Source organism: Spea bombifrons, chromosome 1 (assembly GCF_027358695.1).
Source record: "Spea bombifrons isolate aSpeBom1 chromosome 1, aSpeBom1.2.pri, whole genome shotgun sequence".
NCBI classification, from domain to species: Eukaryota; Metazoa; Chordata; class Amphibia; order Anura; family Pelobatidae; genus Spea; species Spea bombifrons.
The window spans coordinates 31,992,203-32,011,609 of NC_071087.1; the positions used below are offsets into that span (position 1 = coordinate 31,992,203).

The following is a 19,407-nucleotide window of genomic DNA, read 5'->3' on the forward strand; positions in this document are numbered from 1 at the left end:
AAAGATGTAACAGATGTGTGCTTATTTAAAGCAGGAATGAGAATATAAAGCAACACATGGTCTACAAGCAGTGCAGTGTTAAATGCTGTGCTTTTCTCAATATTGGGGAAAATAAGAAATGTCAGGTAAGATTGATTCGCTTGGCATTGATATTACAGTGAATGCAGTTTACCATGCCATGGGGTGTACAAGAAAATATGACAATTTTAAAAGGCATTAACATCTAAGGCCAAGGAAAGGACACGTGTTCTTGGGTACACGAACACACAAAAATATGTCATCTTTGATACCTCTTCTATCTTGTTATGAAAAGTTTAAAAAAAATTTAAAAAGAAATAAATTGGAAATTTAGTCTACACAAGCAATTGTACCTTTTGCATTTACATTTTCACACAAAGTGCAGTAGGTGTCACAGTGCATGAACCTGGGGAACCAGATCTGCTTGTCTTTTCCTGCTCTAGAGACTAAAATCTTAATCAGTCCTTGATCCCGTCTTACATTCAGTATAACTATATGCATTCTTAAAGTGTCTCTCTGCGGAGGACATTCCATTTCTCTACCACCCGTCCTGTACAGTAACATTTCCTTATATTTAAGCCCCTGACACCCTACAGTTAGATTATGACTGCTTATTCTAACATTTCACCCGATATGAAACAGTAACTAAAACTTGTACTTCATCAATTCATGTAATGTATATATATATGTTTCACATTTCATTTCCATTGTCTCACTTGAAAGCTATAGATGTTGAGATTCTTGTCTCTTCTTATACTGTAAGCTATACACTGTTTTGCTAGCCCTCCTCGGAGCTCTCTCCAAAATGATCTGTATTTTGAGAAGGGTGGGTGCCTTCTAGACTTGTGGATGAGGCCCCAAAAGATTTCAGATCATTTTTTTAGGCTCATGCAACAGATTGTTTCCTGTCCTTTCAGCTTGGACAAAATTCGGAGGGCTTTTTTATAGGGAAGCTAAAATGTGCCACCCCACAAAAAGTATGTGTGTCTCTCTGTGCTTCCTGCTCTTATCCCCTAGTCTTCTTTTAACTTGTTACCCATACCGTTCTCTGCCCTCCTTGCTCTGGCTGTGCTCCCCCCACTTGCTCACCTTCTCGAGCCCTTGTCGGTCTCTGATCTCTCTCAATGAAGCTGCAGAGAAGATACTGACAGATGATATGGGAGTCAGTGTGAGAGAGAGCATCAAGCTGCAGAGAAGATACAGACAGGAGAAGGGCAGGGAGCTTGTAGTGTACACAGTGCCTGCAATAGAAGCTGACCTAAATTATTATATAATACTTGGTTCTCTGTAGAGGTAAATGAACACACAGGTTCCTTAACTGTTAATTTTCATTGAATATTAATTATGCTCTGTTAGGCAGTTCTTATAAGATGTATTTGCTTGATAAAATTTGTCCTTCTGCCCATAAAGTGCATTTTTAGTTCCAATACCCAGTATTATGGAAATAATAACGCGCCTTCTCGAAGGCAAAGCGTCCCTGGAATTTTTTGTAGAGAAACACTAAAAACAATTTAAATAAAGAAAAACAAATTCACAGCAGATCCGACCCATTCGGCCCATCTAGTCTGCCTGTTTTATCTAACTGTATTACAGCCTCTACGATTTCTGCTGGGAGGCGATTTCACTTCCCTCAGTAATGTAAAACTTCCTTACATTAAATAAAAGTAAAAATCCCAGAGGTTCTGTGGACTTTAAGTTAGAGCAGCACAAGATTCCCCAAAAGAAATGAAAGATTAAGTTCTACTTACCGAGAGCTTCTTTTCCCTGCCAATCCCTGGTGACACTATGAGAGACTCCTCCTCCGTACCTGAGATAGGGCAGGACTCAAACATTTAAAAGGCCCCTCCCCTCCTAGCACCCTCAGTGAATATCAAAGACCACACAGGAAAACAGAATCGCTGCAAAAACAAACATTTATTGACAGGAAGGGAGGGAACAAAACGTGTCACCAGGGATTGGCAGGGAAAAGAAGCTCTCGGTAAGTAGAACTTAATCTTTCCCTGCCATCCCAGGTGACACTATGAGAGATATAACAAAGAAGAAGGGTGGGAAACAAAGACACTCAGGGGGAAAACACTGCCCCAAGAACCGTACGACCGAACAGGGCATCCTCCTGAGCCATTTGATCGAGTCTATAATGTCGAACAAAAGTACTGAGAGATCCCCACGTAGCTGTTTTACAGATGTGTTCAGGCGAGACAAGACATCGTTCAGCCCATGAAGTGGAAACTGCGCGGGTAGAGTGGGCACGAATCCCCGGAGGGGGAACCCCGCCAGCTGCTGTGTAAGCTAAACAGATAGTAGACACAATCCATTTCGCCACCGTACGCTTAGAAATGCCAAGACCTCTACTGGGACCAGAAGAGGCTATAAACAAACTAGATGATTTGCGCACAGGCTGCGTGCGTTCCAGATAAATAGAAAGACATCTTTTTAAGTCCAACGTATGGAGCGCTTCTTCTTCTGCCGATTGGGGGGACGAGAAGAACGTAGGCAACACAATTTCTTGGTCCCTGTGAAACGCCGTCTGTACTTTGGGTGAGAATTCCGGGGGCAAGGCGAGGATGACCTTATCCGGAAAAAAACGCAGAAATGGTTCTTTCATAGAAAGGGCCTGGAGTTCACTGATACGCCTCGCAGAGGTAATGGCCACCAGGAAGGCCGTCTTCAGAGACAACAGGTGTAGGGACACTGATTAAAGAGGCTCAAAAGGTGGCAACATGAGCCTGCGAAGGACCAGGTTCAGGTCCCAGGGAACCATCTTGGAGACAGGGCGAGGACGAATACGCACCATAGCCTTGGAGAAACGCCTGATGATTGGAACAGAACTCAAATTAAAGCCAAGTAAAGCACTAATGGCAGCAATCTGAACCTTGATGGTAGAAGGCTGAAGTCCATGGTCAAACCCCGTCTGCAAAAACTCCAGAATAGCAGCTGGAGAACACTCTGAGGGAAGAATTTTCCTGGATCCACACCAGCTACAAAACTTCTTCCACACTTTAATGTATCTGATGGATGTGACCTTCTTACGACTGCGCAGAAGAGTTTCCGTAACCGACTCAGAGAAGCCTCGAGACCTCAGAATCCTCCGTTCAACCTCCAAGCCGTCAGCTGAAATACCGCAGGATTTGGATGAAGGAACTGACCCTGGTGAAGCAGGTTTTCCCAGGCCGGGAGCCGTAGGGGTGGTGTGTGGCTGAGTGAGACTAGGCCTGCGTACCAGACACGCCTGGGCCAGTCCGGGGCGACCAGAATAACTGATGCCCGGTCGAACTTGATCTTTTGCAGAACCTTGGATATCAGAGGCAATGGAGGGAAAACATAGGCGAGGTTGAAACTCCAAGTCTGGGCGAAGGCATCCACCGCCAAAGGCTGGTCCCGAGGATTGAGAGAAAAGAACGCCGGAACTTGAGCATTGTCCCTGGAGGCCATGAGATCTATCTCGGGCATTCCCCACCGTTGGACAATCATGTGGAAGGCTGCCGGATGCAAAGCCCATTCGTGGCTTAGAACAGGAGTTCTGCTTAGAAAGTCGGCTTGGAAATTCAAAGCCCCCCGAAGGTGAACCGCAGACAAAGTCATGAGACGTGATTCTGCCCAAAAGGAAATCCTGAGAGCTAGACGCAGTAGGCGAGGACTTCTTGTACCCCCCTGCTTGTTGATGTAGGCGACAACCGCCCGATTGTCGGAACGAAGCAGGATGTTGCCGCCAAAGAGATGCTTTTCCCAGTGATGAAGGGCATTCTCCACTGCCAGCAGCTCCAGGCAGTTCGAGGGTAGGAGCTGAGTGGCAGGCGACCAGAGACCTTGAGCAAAGTTGTCCCGATAAGTTGCCCCCCAGCCTGTACTGCTTGCGTCCGTCGTCAGGAGCTCTTTGGATGACCAGGCCCATCGTCTTCCCGAGGCCAGAGTATCTCGCAGGAGCCACCAGGAGAGGGATGCCTTGACATGCGGAGGAAGACGAACCAGTCTGTCCAGAGCGAATGGATTCTGTTCCATCAAATGAAGAATATGATTCTGAAGGACCCTCATGTGAGCCAGGGCCCAGGGAACTGCATATCTTGCTGAAGTCATCTTGCCGAGAAGAGACATACACCGCCTTAGTGGACTTTTTCGTGCAGAAAGCACCTTGCAGGTTAGGGAGTAAATACCGCTGATCTTGCTCGAAGGAAGAAAAGCTTTTCCTTCGCAGGAATCCAGGTGAAGGCCGAGGAACTCCAATCGTTGAGAAGGAACTAACTTGGACTTCTCCCAATTTAGAATCCAGCCGAGATCCTGAAGCGTCTGGACCACCCGGGACAGGTGAGACTGAAGGAGAGTCGCTGAATGCGTGTGAATGAGCCAATCGTCTAAGTAAGGGATGACCGAAATGCCCTGACGTCTGAAATGGGCCACCACCACTGCAAGGAGTTTTGTAAACACTCTGGGGGCTGGAGACAGTCCAAATGGCAGGGCTTGAAATTGGAAATGACTGATTCTTGAACCCCAAGGAATAGCTATCCGCAGAAACCGATGATGGGAGGGATGCATAGGAACATGAAGATACGCATCCTTTAGGTCTATGGAGACCATGAAGTCCTGGAGGTTTAGAGAGTCCAGTGCTGATCTTATGGTCTCCATCTTGAACCTTAGGAAACGAAGGTGACGGTTCAGGAAACGTAGGTCTATAATGAGACGAAACCCCTTTGGTGACTTTGGAACCAAAAAGACCCGAGAATAAACTCCTTGACCCTGTTCCTGCCGGGGTACAGGAATAAGGACTTCTGTCTGTACAAATTGATGGACAGCAGACAGCAGGAATCCCCGCTGTTCCAGGTTCTGCGGAAGGTGGGAGATCAAAAACCGGTCTGCAGGTTTGCTTTCGAATTGCAGTCGATAACCCTGGGATATGATGGATCTCACCCAGGAATCCTTGGTGATGAGGAACCAATAGTCCATGAAATGCCGAAGTCTTCCTCCCACCGGGATGACTGACGAGTCATGCAAAACCTTTGGGATCCTGGGCCGCTTTGGGGAAGGCGAACCTGTCGTGTCTACCTCTCTCACGATGGAATCTGCCCCGGAAGGCATGCTCCCTTGCAGGGCGAAAGAAACCGGAACCATAACCCCTGGACTGGCCTGGAAAGTATGGACGAAAGGACTGCCGCCTCCTGGGAGCAGTTCTGCGTAGAGGCATCCAATGTTTATCCCCAGTCGTCTTCTCAAGCAGGGACTCCAGCTCCTCGCCAAACAGAGACCCTCCTTTAAAAGGGATATTTAGCAGTCTATTCTTTGAGGCATTGTCAGCCCCCCAGGCTTTAAGCCATAAGGCCCGTCTGGCCGCCACCGAAAGTGCAGAGGCCCTGGCTGACATCCTGACATTTTCAACCGAGGCATCGCAGAGAAAATCCACTGCCAATTTGAGAGCAGCAATGCTCTTAAGGATAGTTTCTCTAGGCGTTTTTGCCGCAACCTCCTCCTCGATCTGTGACAGCCAGATTTTAACAGCTCGAGACACTGAGGCAGATGCTATGCCAGGTTTAAAAGCAGCAGAGGAAGCTTCAAAAGATTTCTTAACAGCTGCTTCAGCCTTCTTCTCCATCAGATCCGAGAAATGAGAGCCATCCTCCAGCGGCAAGGCAGTCTTTCTGGAAACTTTCATTACCGCGGTGTCAACCAGCGGAGTTGCACAAAATTTTTCAAAGTCCTCCTCAAACGGAAAGAGGCGTTTCACCCGCCTAGACAGGTTAACCCTCCTCTCTGGATGATTCCACTCCTGCTTAATGATGTCGGATAAGGCAGGGTGCACAGGAAAAGAAGGTGACTGCTTGGAGAAGCCGGCAAAGAAGTGATCCTTCTTAGGCGTCGCAGTTTCCTCCAAGTTCATGGCAGACTTTACCGCAGAAATGAGAGTATCAATCTCTTCCACCGGGAACAAATAGGAACTTTCCTCTCGGATTTCACCTTCCTCAGAAGAATATTCCTCCAGCTCAGGATAATCTAACTCGGAGTCAGAAAATTGCTGGTAACCCAGGAGCGATGGTTCCCGAACTGCCGGAAGATGGGAAGGAGCAGGAACCGATTGACGAAAAGCCGAAAAGGTGGACTGCATCTCCTCCTTAAGCCAGGCCAAAAACTCTCTCCCACCAGAGGCTTCTGAATCCGCAACGGACTTTAGACAGGCAGAACAGAGCTTTTTCTTAGCATCCTGCAGAGGCCTGTGACAACCAGAACACTGCGCATGTTTTGATTTAGTTAAAGCCTTTTTAGGTCTCTCCTCAACAGAGGGAGGCTCAGAATTATCTGGAGCAGACATAATCAGACAAAATGCAACAGCACCGTCAGAAAAATATATAATAATCCATTGTCAACTCACCACACCGCTTAAATAGCTGCAAATCAGGCTACAAGCTGCAACAGCAGCAAATCTGGCGCCAAAATTTTGAATTGACATGAAAACGAGGCTTGGAACGCATACCGGACATGCCTGCGAACCGAGCCGGAAAAAACCGAGACGCCATCTTTAAAAAATGCTGAGACGCCGAGCCGCGGCGTCTAGAAACAGCGAGCGGCAGTGGAAACAGCGGGGAGCTGAGGGAAGGAAGCCGGACGGAACACCGCACCGCCAGGGTAAGTAAGCGCCGGGCCGCGCAGCACCAGCCACCGGCTAAGGTGCAGAGGCTACCCCCACCCGAGGGGGCTTAGCCCTAGGGAGAAACGGCTCAACCTAGAGCCGAAATAAAATAACAAACGGGAGACGAGTCCTCCCTACCTGATGTAGGGCAGGAAAAACACTGAGGGTGCTAGGAGGGGAGGGGCCTTTTAAATGTTTGAGTCCTGCCCTATCTCAGGTACGGAGGAGCAGTCTCTCATAGTGTCACCTGGGATGGCAGGGAAAAATTATGTTTTCTCAGCAACAAGGAAGGGACAATGCCTTGATGAGGGCATGGGGAAATGCATTGGCCTTAATGGTTTACACTTCATACACATTACTCCTCGTTAGTCAGGATCATATCATATTTCAGGGCAGCTGAGGCAACATTAGTTTTTAATTCAAGACACTGTTTATTAGGTTGGGGAATCTAGTGCTGCCCCTTATTCCAGCAGCTTGAGGTTCACAGAATCCCTGAGATGTTTTGTCAGGCTCATCATATTGCAGCCCTTACTGGATGTTGGAGTCCAGAGCACAAGAGTGTAAGAACGTAGCGATAGAAACAAACTTCACAAGCAGAATCTCACCATAAGCAGCAGAGTAGGAGGCATATCATGTATGCAGACTACTTGGGAGTATGAAGGTAGAGACATCCAGGTAAGTAGCCAAAAGGGTCTGGGACAGGTAGCAAGCAAAAAGGGGATATCCATTAGGCAGTCCAGGTCTAACAGGTAACAGGCTGGCAAAAAGGTAAATCCAAAAGGCAGTCCGGGTCAAAAAGGTAACAGGCAGGCAGGCAGGCAGGCAGGCAGGCAGGTAGGTAAATCCAACAGACAGATCCAGAGTCTGGCATGAACTATGGCTCCAAATAACTTAATGAACTCATTGCTCTGTTACTGGGAGGCAGGGATATAAAGCCTGTTCATTAGATCAGGTGTGAGTTGTCTAGGGTTCAGGTGAGGGAGGCAGGGTAATAGTATAACAAAACACAGCTGAACATAAATACACAGAACACTGATTATATACATAGTCAGATAATACAAACATGGTACAGGATGCCGCAAAGCACAGGGGACAAGGCAATGAACACAGGGGATGGAGTGAGGAGCCGAGATCCTCAGATGAATAAGGGAAAGAGGGCAAAGGTACATAAAATAGACACAAATAAACAGGACAGCAAGCTGTGGAGAGGAGTTCAACTCCAGGCAGACCTCTTAAAGGGGCGGCCATGTCTGGCAGTTTCCAGGGCTGGGGCTGAACCCTGACTTGTTTAGTTTTATTTAATGTAAAAGTTTTACTTAATGTGAGGAAGATTTACTTTACTGGGAGGGTGGTGGATATGTGGCACCATGTCCCCGCATAAGTAGCTTGAGGTCTACGGAACCCCTGAGATTTTTATTGCACCTCTCTTTTATACGTGTTTAGGTTCAGCTTTTAAATGTATTAGTAAGGTTAGTTTTAGAGTGATCTGAGATTTTTTCAGTATAGATATCTCTGGTATTTCAATGGTTTACTATAGCATTTTTCCCTTCTTGCTGTATGCAACCTTTTGTTTTTTGCATCCTGGTCTTGTTTCCTGGGGATGTGCCAATACTTAGTAAGTAGCACTCGTTAGATTTATTGGACTCATAAATGCTTAACTGTACCCACTTTGAACCTTGAACACATTTTCTGGTAACATTGCCAAAATACCCATTATGGCTTGTTTAAGCCTGTCTGGCTCCAACAAAAGTAACATCTTTAAGACAATGACCCAGAAAATGAGTGAGGGGGAGAGATGACTCAGCTATAGGAAATTTTATTAGATCATCATCTATACCACTAGCAGTACAGAATATTCTGTTGATACAAAGCTGCTCTGTCCACTTTATTTTTTTTATTATTTGTTTTCTGAATCCTTTTATATCCACCCAGAGCCCATTAAACCACTTGTTCTCAATAAGCTATTAAGTCTCTCTCCCCTCCTCCTCTACAGTTGGCACTTATGTAGTTACAGAAAAGTCGTGTTCAGCAAAACAATCCTCAAATCTAGGTCAAAACAAATATCCACCTAATGCACAGTTAGAAACTGGAAAAAAAGATCTTGATTCAAATTTCATGTAAGTTATTTTCTGGACCATCAAGCATTCCTTAAAAAAAATTACCATATATGCAGGACGATATATCTTATTGCTAAATAAGGACAAACAAGGCCCTTCTAAATCTTCATACGGGCTACAATGAATGCTATACAGATTTCAAGCAGCTTTCCAATATCAAATCTTGAATATAGACAAGTAATGCAGATAAAGGTTCTAGTACATTTCACTACATTATTTTGTCGAGCCGATACATTGGTGGGGGCAAGCAACCAGGATGACTGGTTGTGCAGAGAGATGCATCAGAAAGAAGACAGTAACACTGGTCAGTCCTTACCTAGAGAACCATTTTTATCACACTGGAAACACCATCTCAAAAAGTATATCGATATTGTGAGAACTAAAAGAGGGGTAAGTACAATGGTGCATCGTTTAAAGGGAAAATTATGAAAAGAGAAGACTAAAGAATCACAAGAGATTTAACTGGAGAGCAACAAAGGTTGTAGATACATGAAACAAGACTAAATGCAAGGGTAGTGGACGGTAAGACTGGGAATGGCATTAGGCTAAGACAATTCCAAAGACCAATTTAGGTTAAGGACTTTACCATATGTAGTCTTCACTGTGCAAAGGGTGAATAATAGTTACTTGGAAAAAGGGCCACACTGGTACTGCTGAACACAAACACAAATAAAAACTATGTAACATTCAGCATTTACGTTGCACCTTTTACAGGAGATGATCAAAGGGATTAGCATACTTGTTAGTAAGTAGAAAATATGACCTCATAACACTCACAGTTTAATGTGCTTTATTTTCAGTATACTCTGCTAGCGTTCCTAGAACTAATCTTATGGTGCTTGTTGGTGCTGTTCTTCCTTAATGAATTGAAACTTGCACCAGAAGGTACAGCTTGCAGCATCCATGGTTAAGCAGCTCTGGTTTTTATAAAATGTGCTTTCGTTTTACACTAGTTTCAACGCCATATGAGTGGAAGAACTGCACAGTCGTGAAAGATAAATATACATATAAACAAAAGTATTTCAAAGAAACTTTTGCAAACATGTAATTCCAAAATTCCAATTAATTTAAACAAATGAACTGCAACTAATACTTACAGAATTAGAGTCATTCAATTTATAATCATCTTTACGAAGAAATCAAGGAATTTCCTCCCCATTGATCTTGCATAAATTCCCCAAGGTCTAAAATATAAGCAAGCACTTGGAAAACTAAAACCACACTTTAAAACTTCATTATATGAGGCGTAACAATAATGGAACTAATGATAACACTGAAGAGAAGTTTGTCGCAAATTTAATTAAAATAAGTGTTCTATCATGGGATACATTTCAATAGTCTCTAGGTAATTTATTAGCTTATATCCTCTTCAGAATCTGGCAAAGGTTCACCAGCATTTTCCATTGTTTCTTCACCTTCTGTCTTAGAATCTCTGTTGCTTTTGGGAAGAACATCAGTGACAGATAATTTACGCATCTTCATGTTTGGCAGCTTCTTCAGATCTAAGTCCCATTCCCTATAAGATAAGGAGGCATTTCTTAAATTATCAGGTTTGATGCACTGCTTACAGGAATATTCACACTTACATGAAGTTAACACCAAAACCTTAAATACACAAAGTGAAAAAAGTATTAGGCCCATGTCTGATCTGCTGTATCGGTTATGTTTTTCACATTCATTTGTGCAAATCATTTTGTGGGCTGTAACTATGTACAGATTGAGTTTCTGATAACAGGCTATGCCAAAGCGTGGCATGCTTCATTGATTTGAGATGCCAGGTAATGAGACAAGGGGGTCACGGTCACTATTTGGAAATGCTTTACTGGCTCAGGAATTGGAAAATCTGCCAATGTGGAAGGATCATTTTAGTTTGTTTACATCTGACAATGTCAGGCCAACCATGAGCTGATGTTGAAGTAACTGGACATAAAATCCTCATTACCCCAAACAAGATTATTCAAATTATTATTCTACAAATCATAGCATAAAACTGTATATATATATCACATTTGATGAAGCTTATAAAATATAAAGGTATTTGTAGTGAATAATTCAAGCAAATGACTGCTCATTTTTATACTGAAACAAATCGATAAAATCGATAATGAAAATCGTTGCCAACAAATTTAATTATCGATTAGTTGAATCGATTTTACCGGCTATAAGATGAGGGTTTTTTCCAGAGCAAATGCTCTGAAATATACTCTCTGCTTTATAATCCGACCTCACATAGAGGTCGGATAATAACACTAAGATCCAGATCCCCCGCAGCACTGCAGGGGACCCGGATCCTCCTCTCTGACAGCCGGCAGGGGATGTCTGTGTGATGCGTACAGACATCCTCCACTTCTTCCCTCCACTTCCGCCGGAGCTTCTATGACTGAGCGCCGACATCACATGACCTTCCGGTGCTCCATCATAGAAGCACCACCGTAAGTGGAGGGCAGAACCAGTGGTTGTCAGTGCGCATCGCACAGACATGCCCTGCCGGCTGTCAGAGAGGATCCAGGTCCCCTTCAGCGCTGCGGAGGATACTCCTATCTGGCAGCCAGTGGGCATCTGTGCGATACGCACAGAGAACTTCCGCTAATGCCCATCACTTCTGCTGGGGCTTCTATGATGGAGCACCGGCATCACATGACTTTCTGGTGCTCAGTCATAAAAGCTCTAGCGAATGTGCTGGCCAGCAGTGGAGGTTCACCAGCTGCTCCCACTAGACACAAGGGAGTATGGGCAGGGGGGCATAAGGAATATCGGAGGGCATAGTGGCCTTTAGGGGCACTTTGGAATATAGGGGGATATAAGGCATATTGAGGACACATTGGCATATAGGGATATAAGGCATAATGGTATAAGGCATATCTGGGGGCAGAGTAGCATATAGGGAGGTATAAGGCATATCGGGGGGGGGCAGAGTGGCATATAGGAAGGTATAAGGCATATTTGAGGGTAGAGTGGCATTTAGGGAGGTATAAGGCATATCTGGGGGCGGAGTGGCATATAGGGAGGTTTAAGGCAGTTCAGGTAAGATGGGGGAGTAAATGAATGTGTGTGTGTGTGATAGCATGGATCCATGTGTAGGGGGCACAGGGAGGCTGAAAGTAATGTGCATGTACTGGCTGCCTGAGCATGATGGGAGTGCGATTGCTAACAATTGCTAGCAGGTAACATCAATCACACTCATATCATGCCAGGCAGCCAGTACAATAACTATGTAATATATATTTTTTTTAAATTTCGCCCCCAAAATTAAGGTGCGTCTTATACTTGGGGAAATACAGTATATATATATATTAGGGATGCACCGAAATGAAAATTCTGGACGGAAACTAAAAAGCCCCCCACACATCAAAATTGGACAAAAACAAATTTTATATATATATATATATATATATATATATATATATATATATATATATATAATTATACACACACACATATATACTTGTTAACAGCAATCACACTCCTATCATGCTCAGGCATACCCAGATTCCAGCATGTCCTGACTGACTTAGCATGATAGCATGGATAGCAATCACACTCCTATCACACACACACTCCTTTACAAACATTCACTCATTCATTCCCTTAATCACGCATACTTGCTCATACACCCTCCCCCACCCCCTTACATGAACTGCAGATCTCTCTGCAGACTCCTGCAGGGGCTTTCTGTGCGAGCAACTTCTCTTGTCCCGCCCTCAAGGGAAGAAGGAACAGAGCAGAGTCATGTCACGTGCATTCATGTGACTCTGCTGGGTTCCTGCTTCTCCTGGCCAGTACAAGAGATGCACAGGTAAGCAGCCTGGCTCCTGCGGATGATTATTTTCGGATTTTTTTGTTTTTTTATTGCGGCATTTTACCAAAAGTGCCCTTTTCTGACAATATATTTCGGCCACCGATGTATGCATCCCCACTCGGGCGAGAGCGCAGGGAGGCCAGCTTTCCCTACTCAGGCCCCTTTGCTCGACATACTTGTAGGAGGCATACACCCCTATTGGGAACACTGGTCCCAATACCATCTTGCCCATGGAGCTTGTCAATCTCCTTTTCAACATTCTTGGATTCAGAGGAGGGCTGGCAACACATCCTTGCGGGTGAGTCCAGTTAAGAGGGCAAGAAATAAATACAAAGTAGAACAAAACATTTGGCGGAAGGGGCGCCATTTATGAAAAAGACTCCATGGAAAGCACAATCAAAAGAAACTCCCTGATCCATTTAGAGAATTAATGCTGCGAAAAGTCATTGTTATTCTACTCCTACCATAGTGGCTGTAGGTGGAATTACTAGAAAAAAAACAAAGTTTTGGGTAGTGCTTTTAGATATTTATGCCAGGTCAGACCCCACTCCCCACCATTTCAACCTTCTCGTTTGGATCAATACTTTATTTGATAATACCAAATCTCCATGAAAGCCACAGAAAATTAATTACTTTCAGATCACAACACTGTGGTATGGTTTGACAACACTGATGACATTACGATTACTTTAATTAAAGCGGATAGGAGGTTAGCAAAGAATTTAACAGGAATTACCACCAGTCTGCCTCTTGACAAGTTAACTTTCACTGGATTTTACCAAATATTACTTTGTGGCGTTTAAATTTATTTAATCCACTCTCTTTGTGGTATAAAACACCAATTTAAACAACATTTTCAATTAAATAATCACATTTAACACACAGACTATATTTTTACTCAGATTCATAAGAATGGATGGGTTACACTGGCAAGATAGTTGAAAAGTGAAAGTAACAGTACTCTGACCTCTTATATCGTGATGCTACAGCCAACATTCAACTAAAACATTGACTCAGGATGCCAATAACTTGCTCACTGACCATGGAACATATTTCTATTGAGTTTGTTGGTGATCACACTGTTAGTTTGGACATGGTTGACCATTCCCTATTCCCAAGACTGCATTTAGTATGGTTTTGTTCTGGATTGAATATTCCTTTTTTGTTTATATCTCTTTCCTTGGATAATAATCCAACCTATCTGGGTTTTAGTTAATCTCTCTGCTCCATTCTTTAACCTAGCACTACACATGATAATGTCACATATCAACTTTACATGTGATCTATAGGCAATGCCTGATAAGATTTCTTTTATTCAGGTGCTCAACTGCCTGTATCACTACACACAGTGTCCAGATCTATAAGCTTTAAGGGGAGGGTAAATATAATAAAATATTGTCTTTAGCTTCAACGTAATGTAATTAGTTACATAGTAATGTAGGTTTTTTTTATTTTGTTCCAAAAATCTTCCTTTATCTATAAACAATTAGGCTGCCATTGTAGACAGTCATGCTATATTTCGGATGACATTTCATGTCCAAACACCACACTGAGCTGATTTTGTATGGCAACATGGGCGTAGGAACCGGGGGGGACGGGGGGGACAGATCCCCCCCAGTAACTCATGCGGGGGGGGGGCGATAATGAAGAAATCCCCCCCCAGGGCCGTAGGACCCCCCCCAATAAAAATGCTGCAAATGCGGCCCGCAAAACCTCGAGGTGCAGCCTGCGTAAGATCGGCAGCCAGAGCAACCGATCTTACGGGGTCCGCACCTCGAGCCCTGCTACAACAAGAGCCCTGCTACTTACCTGTGGGAGGGTCTTCTGTACTGCACAGAGGAAGCGGAACCCAGCAGAGTTCACAAGACATCACATCACATCCTGCTTCCTCTGTGCAGTACCAGAGAACGCAGAGGGAGGCCACACCCCCTGCTGAAGTCTGTGAGCGGAGTCGAGGAGCTGCAGTGCAGGTAAGGGGGTGGGGGAGGATGTTTGAATGAGTATGCGTGATTGAGGGAATTAATCTGTAAATGAATGAGTATATGAATGAATGAGTGTGTGTGTGATAGCATGGATGTGTAAGTGCTGGAACCTAGGCATGATGGGACTATGATTGCTGTTAGCAATCACACTCCTATCATGCCAAGTCAGCAAGTACATGCTGAAACCTAGCTAGCTGCCCCCTTGTGTATTGATGCTGCCAGCAATATGGGGTCTGCACATCACTTACTGGCTGCCTGGGTATGATAGGAGTGTGATTGCTGTTAGCAATCACACTCCTATCATGCCAAGTCATATTGATATTTTTTTTGTCCAATTGTGGTGTGTTACCTACTTTTATTAAAAATGTGAGTTTTTATTATTTTTAAATGTGGGGGGTCATTTTGGCTAAGTGAACCGTGAATGTTTTGGTCCAGAATTTTCATTTTGGTGCATCCCTAGAATAAATAGAACTATTTCATTTTTAATTATCCTGAGTCCTGAATTTGTAGTCACAAAACTTTCTAGGCCCAGAAATCAGCGAGAGGAAAAGTAAAGGTTTTGTGTCATTTACTTTATTTTAATCTGCATATTTTATTAAAGGCCATATTTTCTCACAGTGAAAAATTAGTGCGGCACGCGCATGTATACAATTCTGATGAAGTGGCCCACTGGGGTAGACAGTGAGAAGGGGGGGTAGGGAGAGGGGGGGTAGGGAGAAGGGGGGTAGGGAGAGGGTAGCTGATGAGAAGGGGGGCGGTAGGGAGAGGGTAGCTAGTGAGAAGGGGGCAATAGGGAGAGGGTAGCTAGTGAGAAGGGAGGGTAGGGAGAGGGTAGCTAGTGAGAAGGGAGGGTAGGGAGAGGGTAGCTAGTGAGAAGGGGGGTAGGGAGAGGGTAGATAGTGTGAGAAGGGAGGGTAGGGAGGGGTTGTAGATAGATTGCTTACTGGTGATTGGTAACATTTTGTTGATTAGGAACTACTCAACCTGTTAGACAAAATGGGAATAGAAAACATAGAATATACTCACTTGAATTGTTTCAGATGTTTTGCATTTACAATGTCTGGTATCTCTGAAAAAACAAACAAACATATCAACGTCTTTATGCATGGCTGTGCCATAGGAATATGATTTTCAAAAATAAAATCTTAAGCACCATACACAATGTACAAAGAGGCAAATATAGTAGTGCTAAACATCACAGATCCTTCAGATAGACTGATAAAATATTCGGTCACTACTTGGGGAACTCAGTATCATAAACACACATAGCCCAATGTAGCTATATTTCTGAAACAATTGAGTTTCATTCGGCGTTAATAGTAAAAATAACCCTGATTATTTAGCTGTATGTAATTGAAAGTAAATCATCTTTGAACATTCATTTTTCCCTCCTATTGGAAGCCAAGATGTTGACAAATAAAATGCAAAGCAAATGTGCTTACTGACTGGAAGTTGGCAACCATAGTACCACAGCACAAAAAAGGTAGCAGGGAAGACTCAGTCAACTACAGACCAGTAAGTCTTACATCAGTAGTTGGCAAATTCATGGAAACCATGCTAAAGAATAGGATTGTTAAATATCTGGAAATAAATTGTTTGCATGATGGGAAACAGCATGAGTTTACTACAGGAAGATTTTTGTCAAACAATTTTTTTGACTGGGTAATTAAGATAATAGACCAATGAGGAGGTGCTGATAGAGCCTATCTAGATTTTAGTAAGGCATTTGACACTGTCCCTCATAGAACACATAAATAAATTGCATTAAATGGGTACAGATGCCAGAATAGTTAAATGGATAAACCAATGGGTTGAGTGAAAGGAGTCAGAAGGTTGTAGTTAGTGGTGTATATTCAGAGGAAGGGCTTGTCACTAGAAGGATACCTCAGGTATCAGTACTTTTTAATAATTTAAAATTACATAAGGTCTTAATGGTATGTATTTTTGCAGATGATACAAAGATCTGCAGCAGGGTAGACATTCCAGGTGGAACAATTCAAATGGGGAATGACTTAAGTAAATTAGAAGAATGGTCATGAGTATGCCAGCTGTCGTTTAATATTAATAAACGTAAAACAATGCACTTGGGAGGTAAAACTACCAAGACAGAATATAGCATTGGTTGTACTGTACTATCGGTAACAACAGAAGAGAGGGCCTTAGGAGTAATTATCTCTTGAATTAAAGGTATGCAGACAATCCAATAAAGCAAGCATGATGCAGGGTTGCGTAGGGAGAGGCATTAGTATTATATTCAAGGTCATTTTATAATCTGACCTCAAACAGCGGTCTGACTATAAGACTAAGATCCAGATCCCCCGCAGCGCTGCAGGGGACCTGGATTCTCCTCTCTGGCAGCTGGTGGGCGTCTGCACGTTGAGCACAAACAACCTCCGTTGCTGCCCATCACTTCTGCCGGGGCTTCTATGATGGACTACTGGCATGACATGACCTTCCGGTGCGCCACCATAGAAGCTCCAGTGGAAATATTGGACAGCAGCTGAGGTTGTTTGTGAGCATCGCGCATATGTTCACCGGCTGCCTCCACTAGACACCAGGGAGTCTGGAGCACGAGGGGAAAGTCTGGGGATGCATCGGTAAGTAAGGGGGGGGGGCATAAGGCATATAAGGGGGGCAGAGTGCCATATAGGTGAGTATAAGGCATATCTGGGGGCAGATTGTCAAATAGGGGATTTCAAGACATAAATGGGGGGACAGGTTGGCAAATAAAAACAAGCAATGCATTTTTTTCAATCACAGTTTTTATTAAATATGAAAAAAATGTTTAGAAGTGAATATTTACTAGTAAAACTTTTTTTCCTATAGGGTAATCTTATATTCGGGCTTTTTCTTCTTTTTTTTCTAAATTAATATTCAAATTTTAGGTATGTCATTTTAGGTGAGGTCTGACCAGAGATCTGTAGAGTATAGACACACTGGAGAGAGTTCAGAGGAGAGCTACAAAAACAGTAAGTGGTTTGCAGGAAAGAAATTATCAGGAAAGGTTAAAGGATCTTAATATGTATAGATTGGAGAAAACAAAAGCGAGGGGGGATGCAACAGAAACATTTAAATACTTAAAGGGGTTTAACAAAGTACAGGAAGCTAATTTGAAAGAAGTAGCCATGTTGGGGCAAGAGGTCATGGTCTAAAACTTGAAGGCCAGAGGCTTAGATGTAACGTAAGGAAGCTCTACTTTACTCAGAGGGTAGTATATAAATTAAACGTTCTCCCAACAGCATTGGTGGGGGCTAATACAGTGAGGGAATTTAAACAAGCATGGGATAGACATACAGCTATCCTCATTATGGGACCAGACCAAGGACTGATGGGGGTTTAGATCCCTCACATCAGGAAAAAATGGGCAGACTAGATGAGCTAAATGGTTCTTATCTGCCGTCAAATTCTACATTTCTATGTTTGAAATAGCATGAAAGAGATACATTTGATTGACACCAACAGGGATATTATTTTATTAGAAAGTGGTACATCCTGGATTGTTACACATACAACATAAAATTGCATAAAATGACTTGATGACACAAAAAATAACAGCAGATCTATGAAGTGATCTTTTAGCAGCAAAGAACTTACATTAGTGATTCTCTTACGTAGAAACACTGGCTTTTCACGAGAAAACAGATGGATGACTGACTTAATAGGTTTCATGAAAGGTCAGGATTGGATAACATACTTGGCAAGTATTTTTTTCTAACACTGGGTGACATTCCATTAGACAGAAAACCCTTTTTCCCAGAAAAAAATGTCTATATGTAGAACATAGAATAGAATATTTTACAGTATAAAATTTACATAAAAATGCAATTTAAAGGAAGGAAAGCATTTTAAGAACCTAAACATAATCCAGCTTTAGAGATGATGCCGATTACTTTCCATCTTTCGTAATGGCTGCTTTATTTTAACAAATGTTATTGAGGTTAAAAAATACAGAAAACATGCAGATGAGTACCGGTGTATTCATTTTACCGAAAGGATAGAAAAATAAATCTTTAGAACCTTGCCAGTTACGCTTCAGACAATGTTATCACTACATCATAAATCCTTGTTTGGTGCATTGAATACACACATATGCAGAAAAAAAACTTTTATAAAGATCACACATTCAAATCATTATTCTTTATGGCCTTTAGAAAAACGTAATCCTACATTTTATCTACTTAACATTGGGCTCAAAAGGTCACTCCAAGAAATGAGTGCTTTATTATAAAAAGCTTATGAGATACTAAGAATGTGTGAGAGCTCTTATAAAAAGCAGTTAATACAATTTTGCAAAATGGGAGACAAAGACAGAAAAAGCTACCAATCTTGCATAATACATTGAGTAACATAATGTTATTCATTTAATGGGACAGTTTACTGTCCACAATAGCCCTACTAAAGAATGCGTATGAAAGAACTTTAATATGCATTCTTAAGAAAGGGAAAAAGCACTTAACTGGCACAGAAGCTGCCCTTTTTTTTTTCTTGCCACTGAATGGTTGAATCATTGACTGGAAATTGATCCCACTGAAACCAATGGGATCGCTTCCCACGCGTGCGCATAGGGGTTTAAACAGATTGCCTTCTGCAGCGTACAAGGAGATGTGTTTGGCCAGACATATCTCCTTCAATGAAAATAGCCGAGGGGTTGGGAAAGGTGCAAAATACATAAGGCACATTCTGCAGAGTACCCACATACATTTACAAAAGGGATGACACGAAAAAGTGACCACGCAGTTATTATACGCATGAAAGTCCTTTCAACTATGTTGTGATCCAAATAATAGCAATATGGAGTCTGGGCTCAAAGTGATCTTACACAGACAATAAAGGTGTATGCCAAGACAGATGAAAACATACTTCATTCATAGCGAGGAT

At 43.0% G+C, this 19,407-nt stretch overlaps 1 protein-coding gene across 1 annotated transcript in view; it reads right to left on the minus strand.

Annotated features, from left to right (window-relative positions):
- Positions 1–9,776: 9,776 nt before the first annotated feature.
- TMA16 (translation machinery associated 16 homolog) overlaps positions 9,777–19,407 on the minus strand; it is a 29,095-nt gene continuing 19,464 nt past the window's right edge. Inside the window, exons 6-7 of the mRNA XM_053460088.1 lie at positions 15,556–15,598; positions 9,777–10,264 (exon numbers count right to left, since the gene is read on the minus strand). Coding sequence (XP_053316063.1) covers positions 10,102–10,264; positions 15,556–15,598 — 206 coding nt within the window. The 3' untranslated portion in view covers positions 9,777–10,101. The remainder of the gene's footprint in view (positions 10,265–15,555; positions 15,599–19,407) is intronic.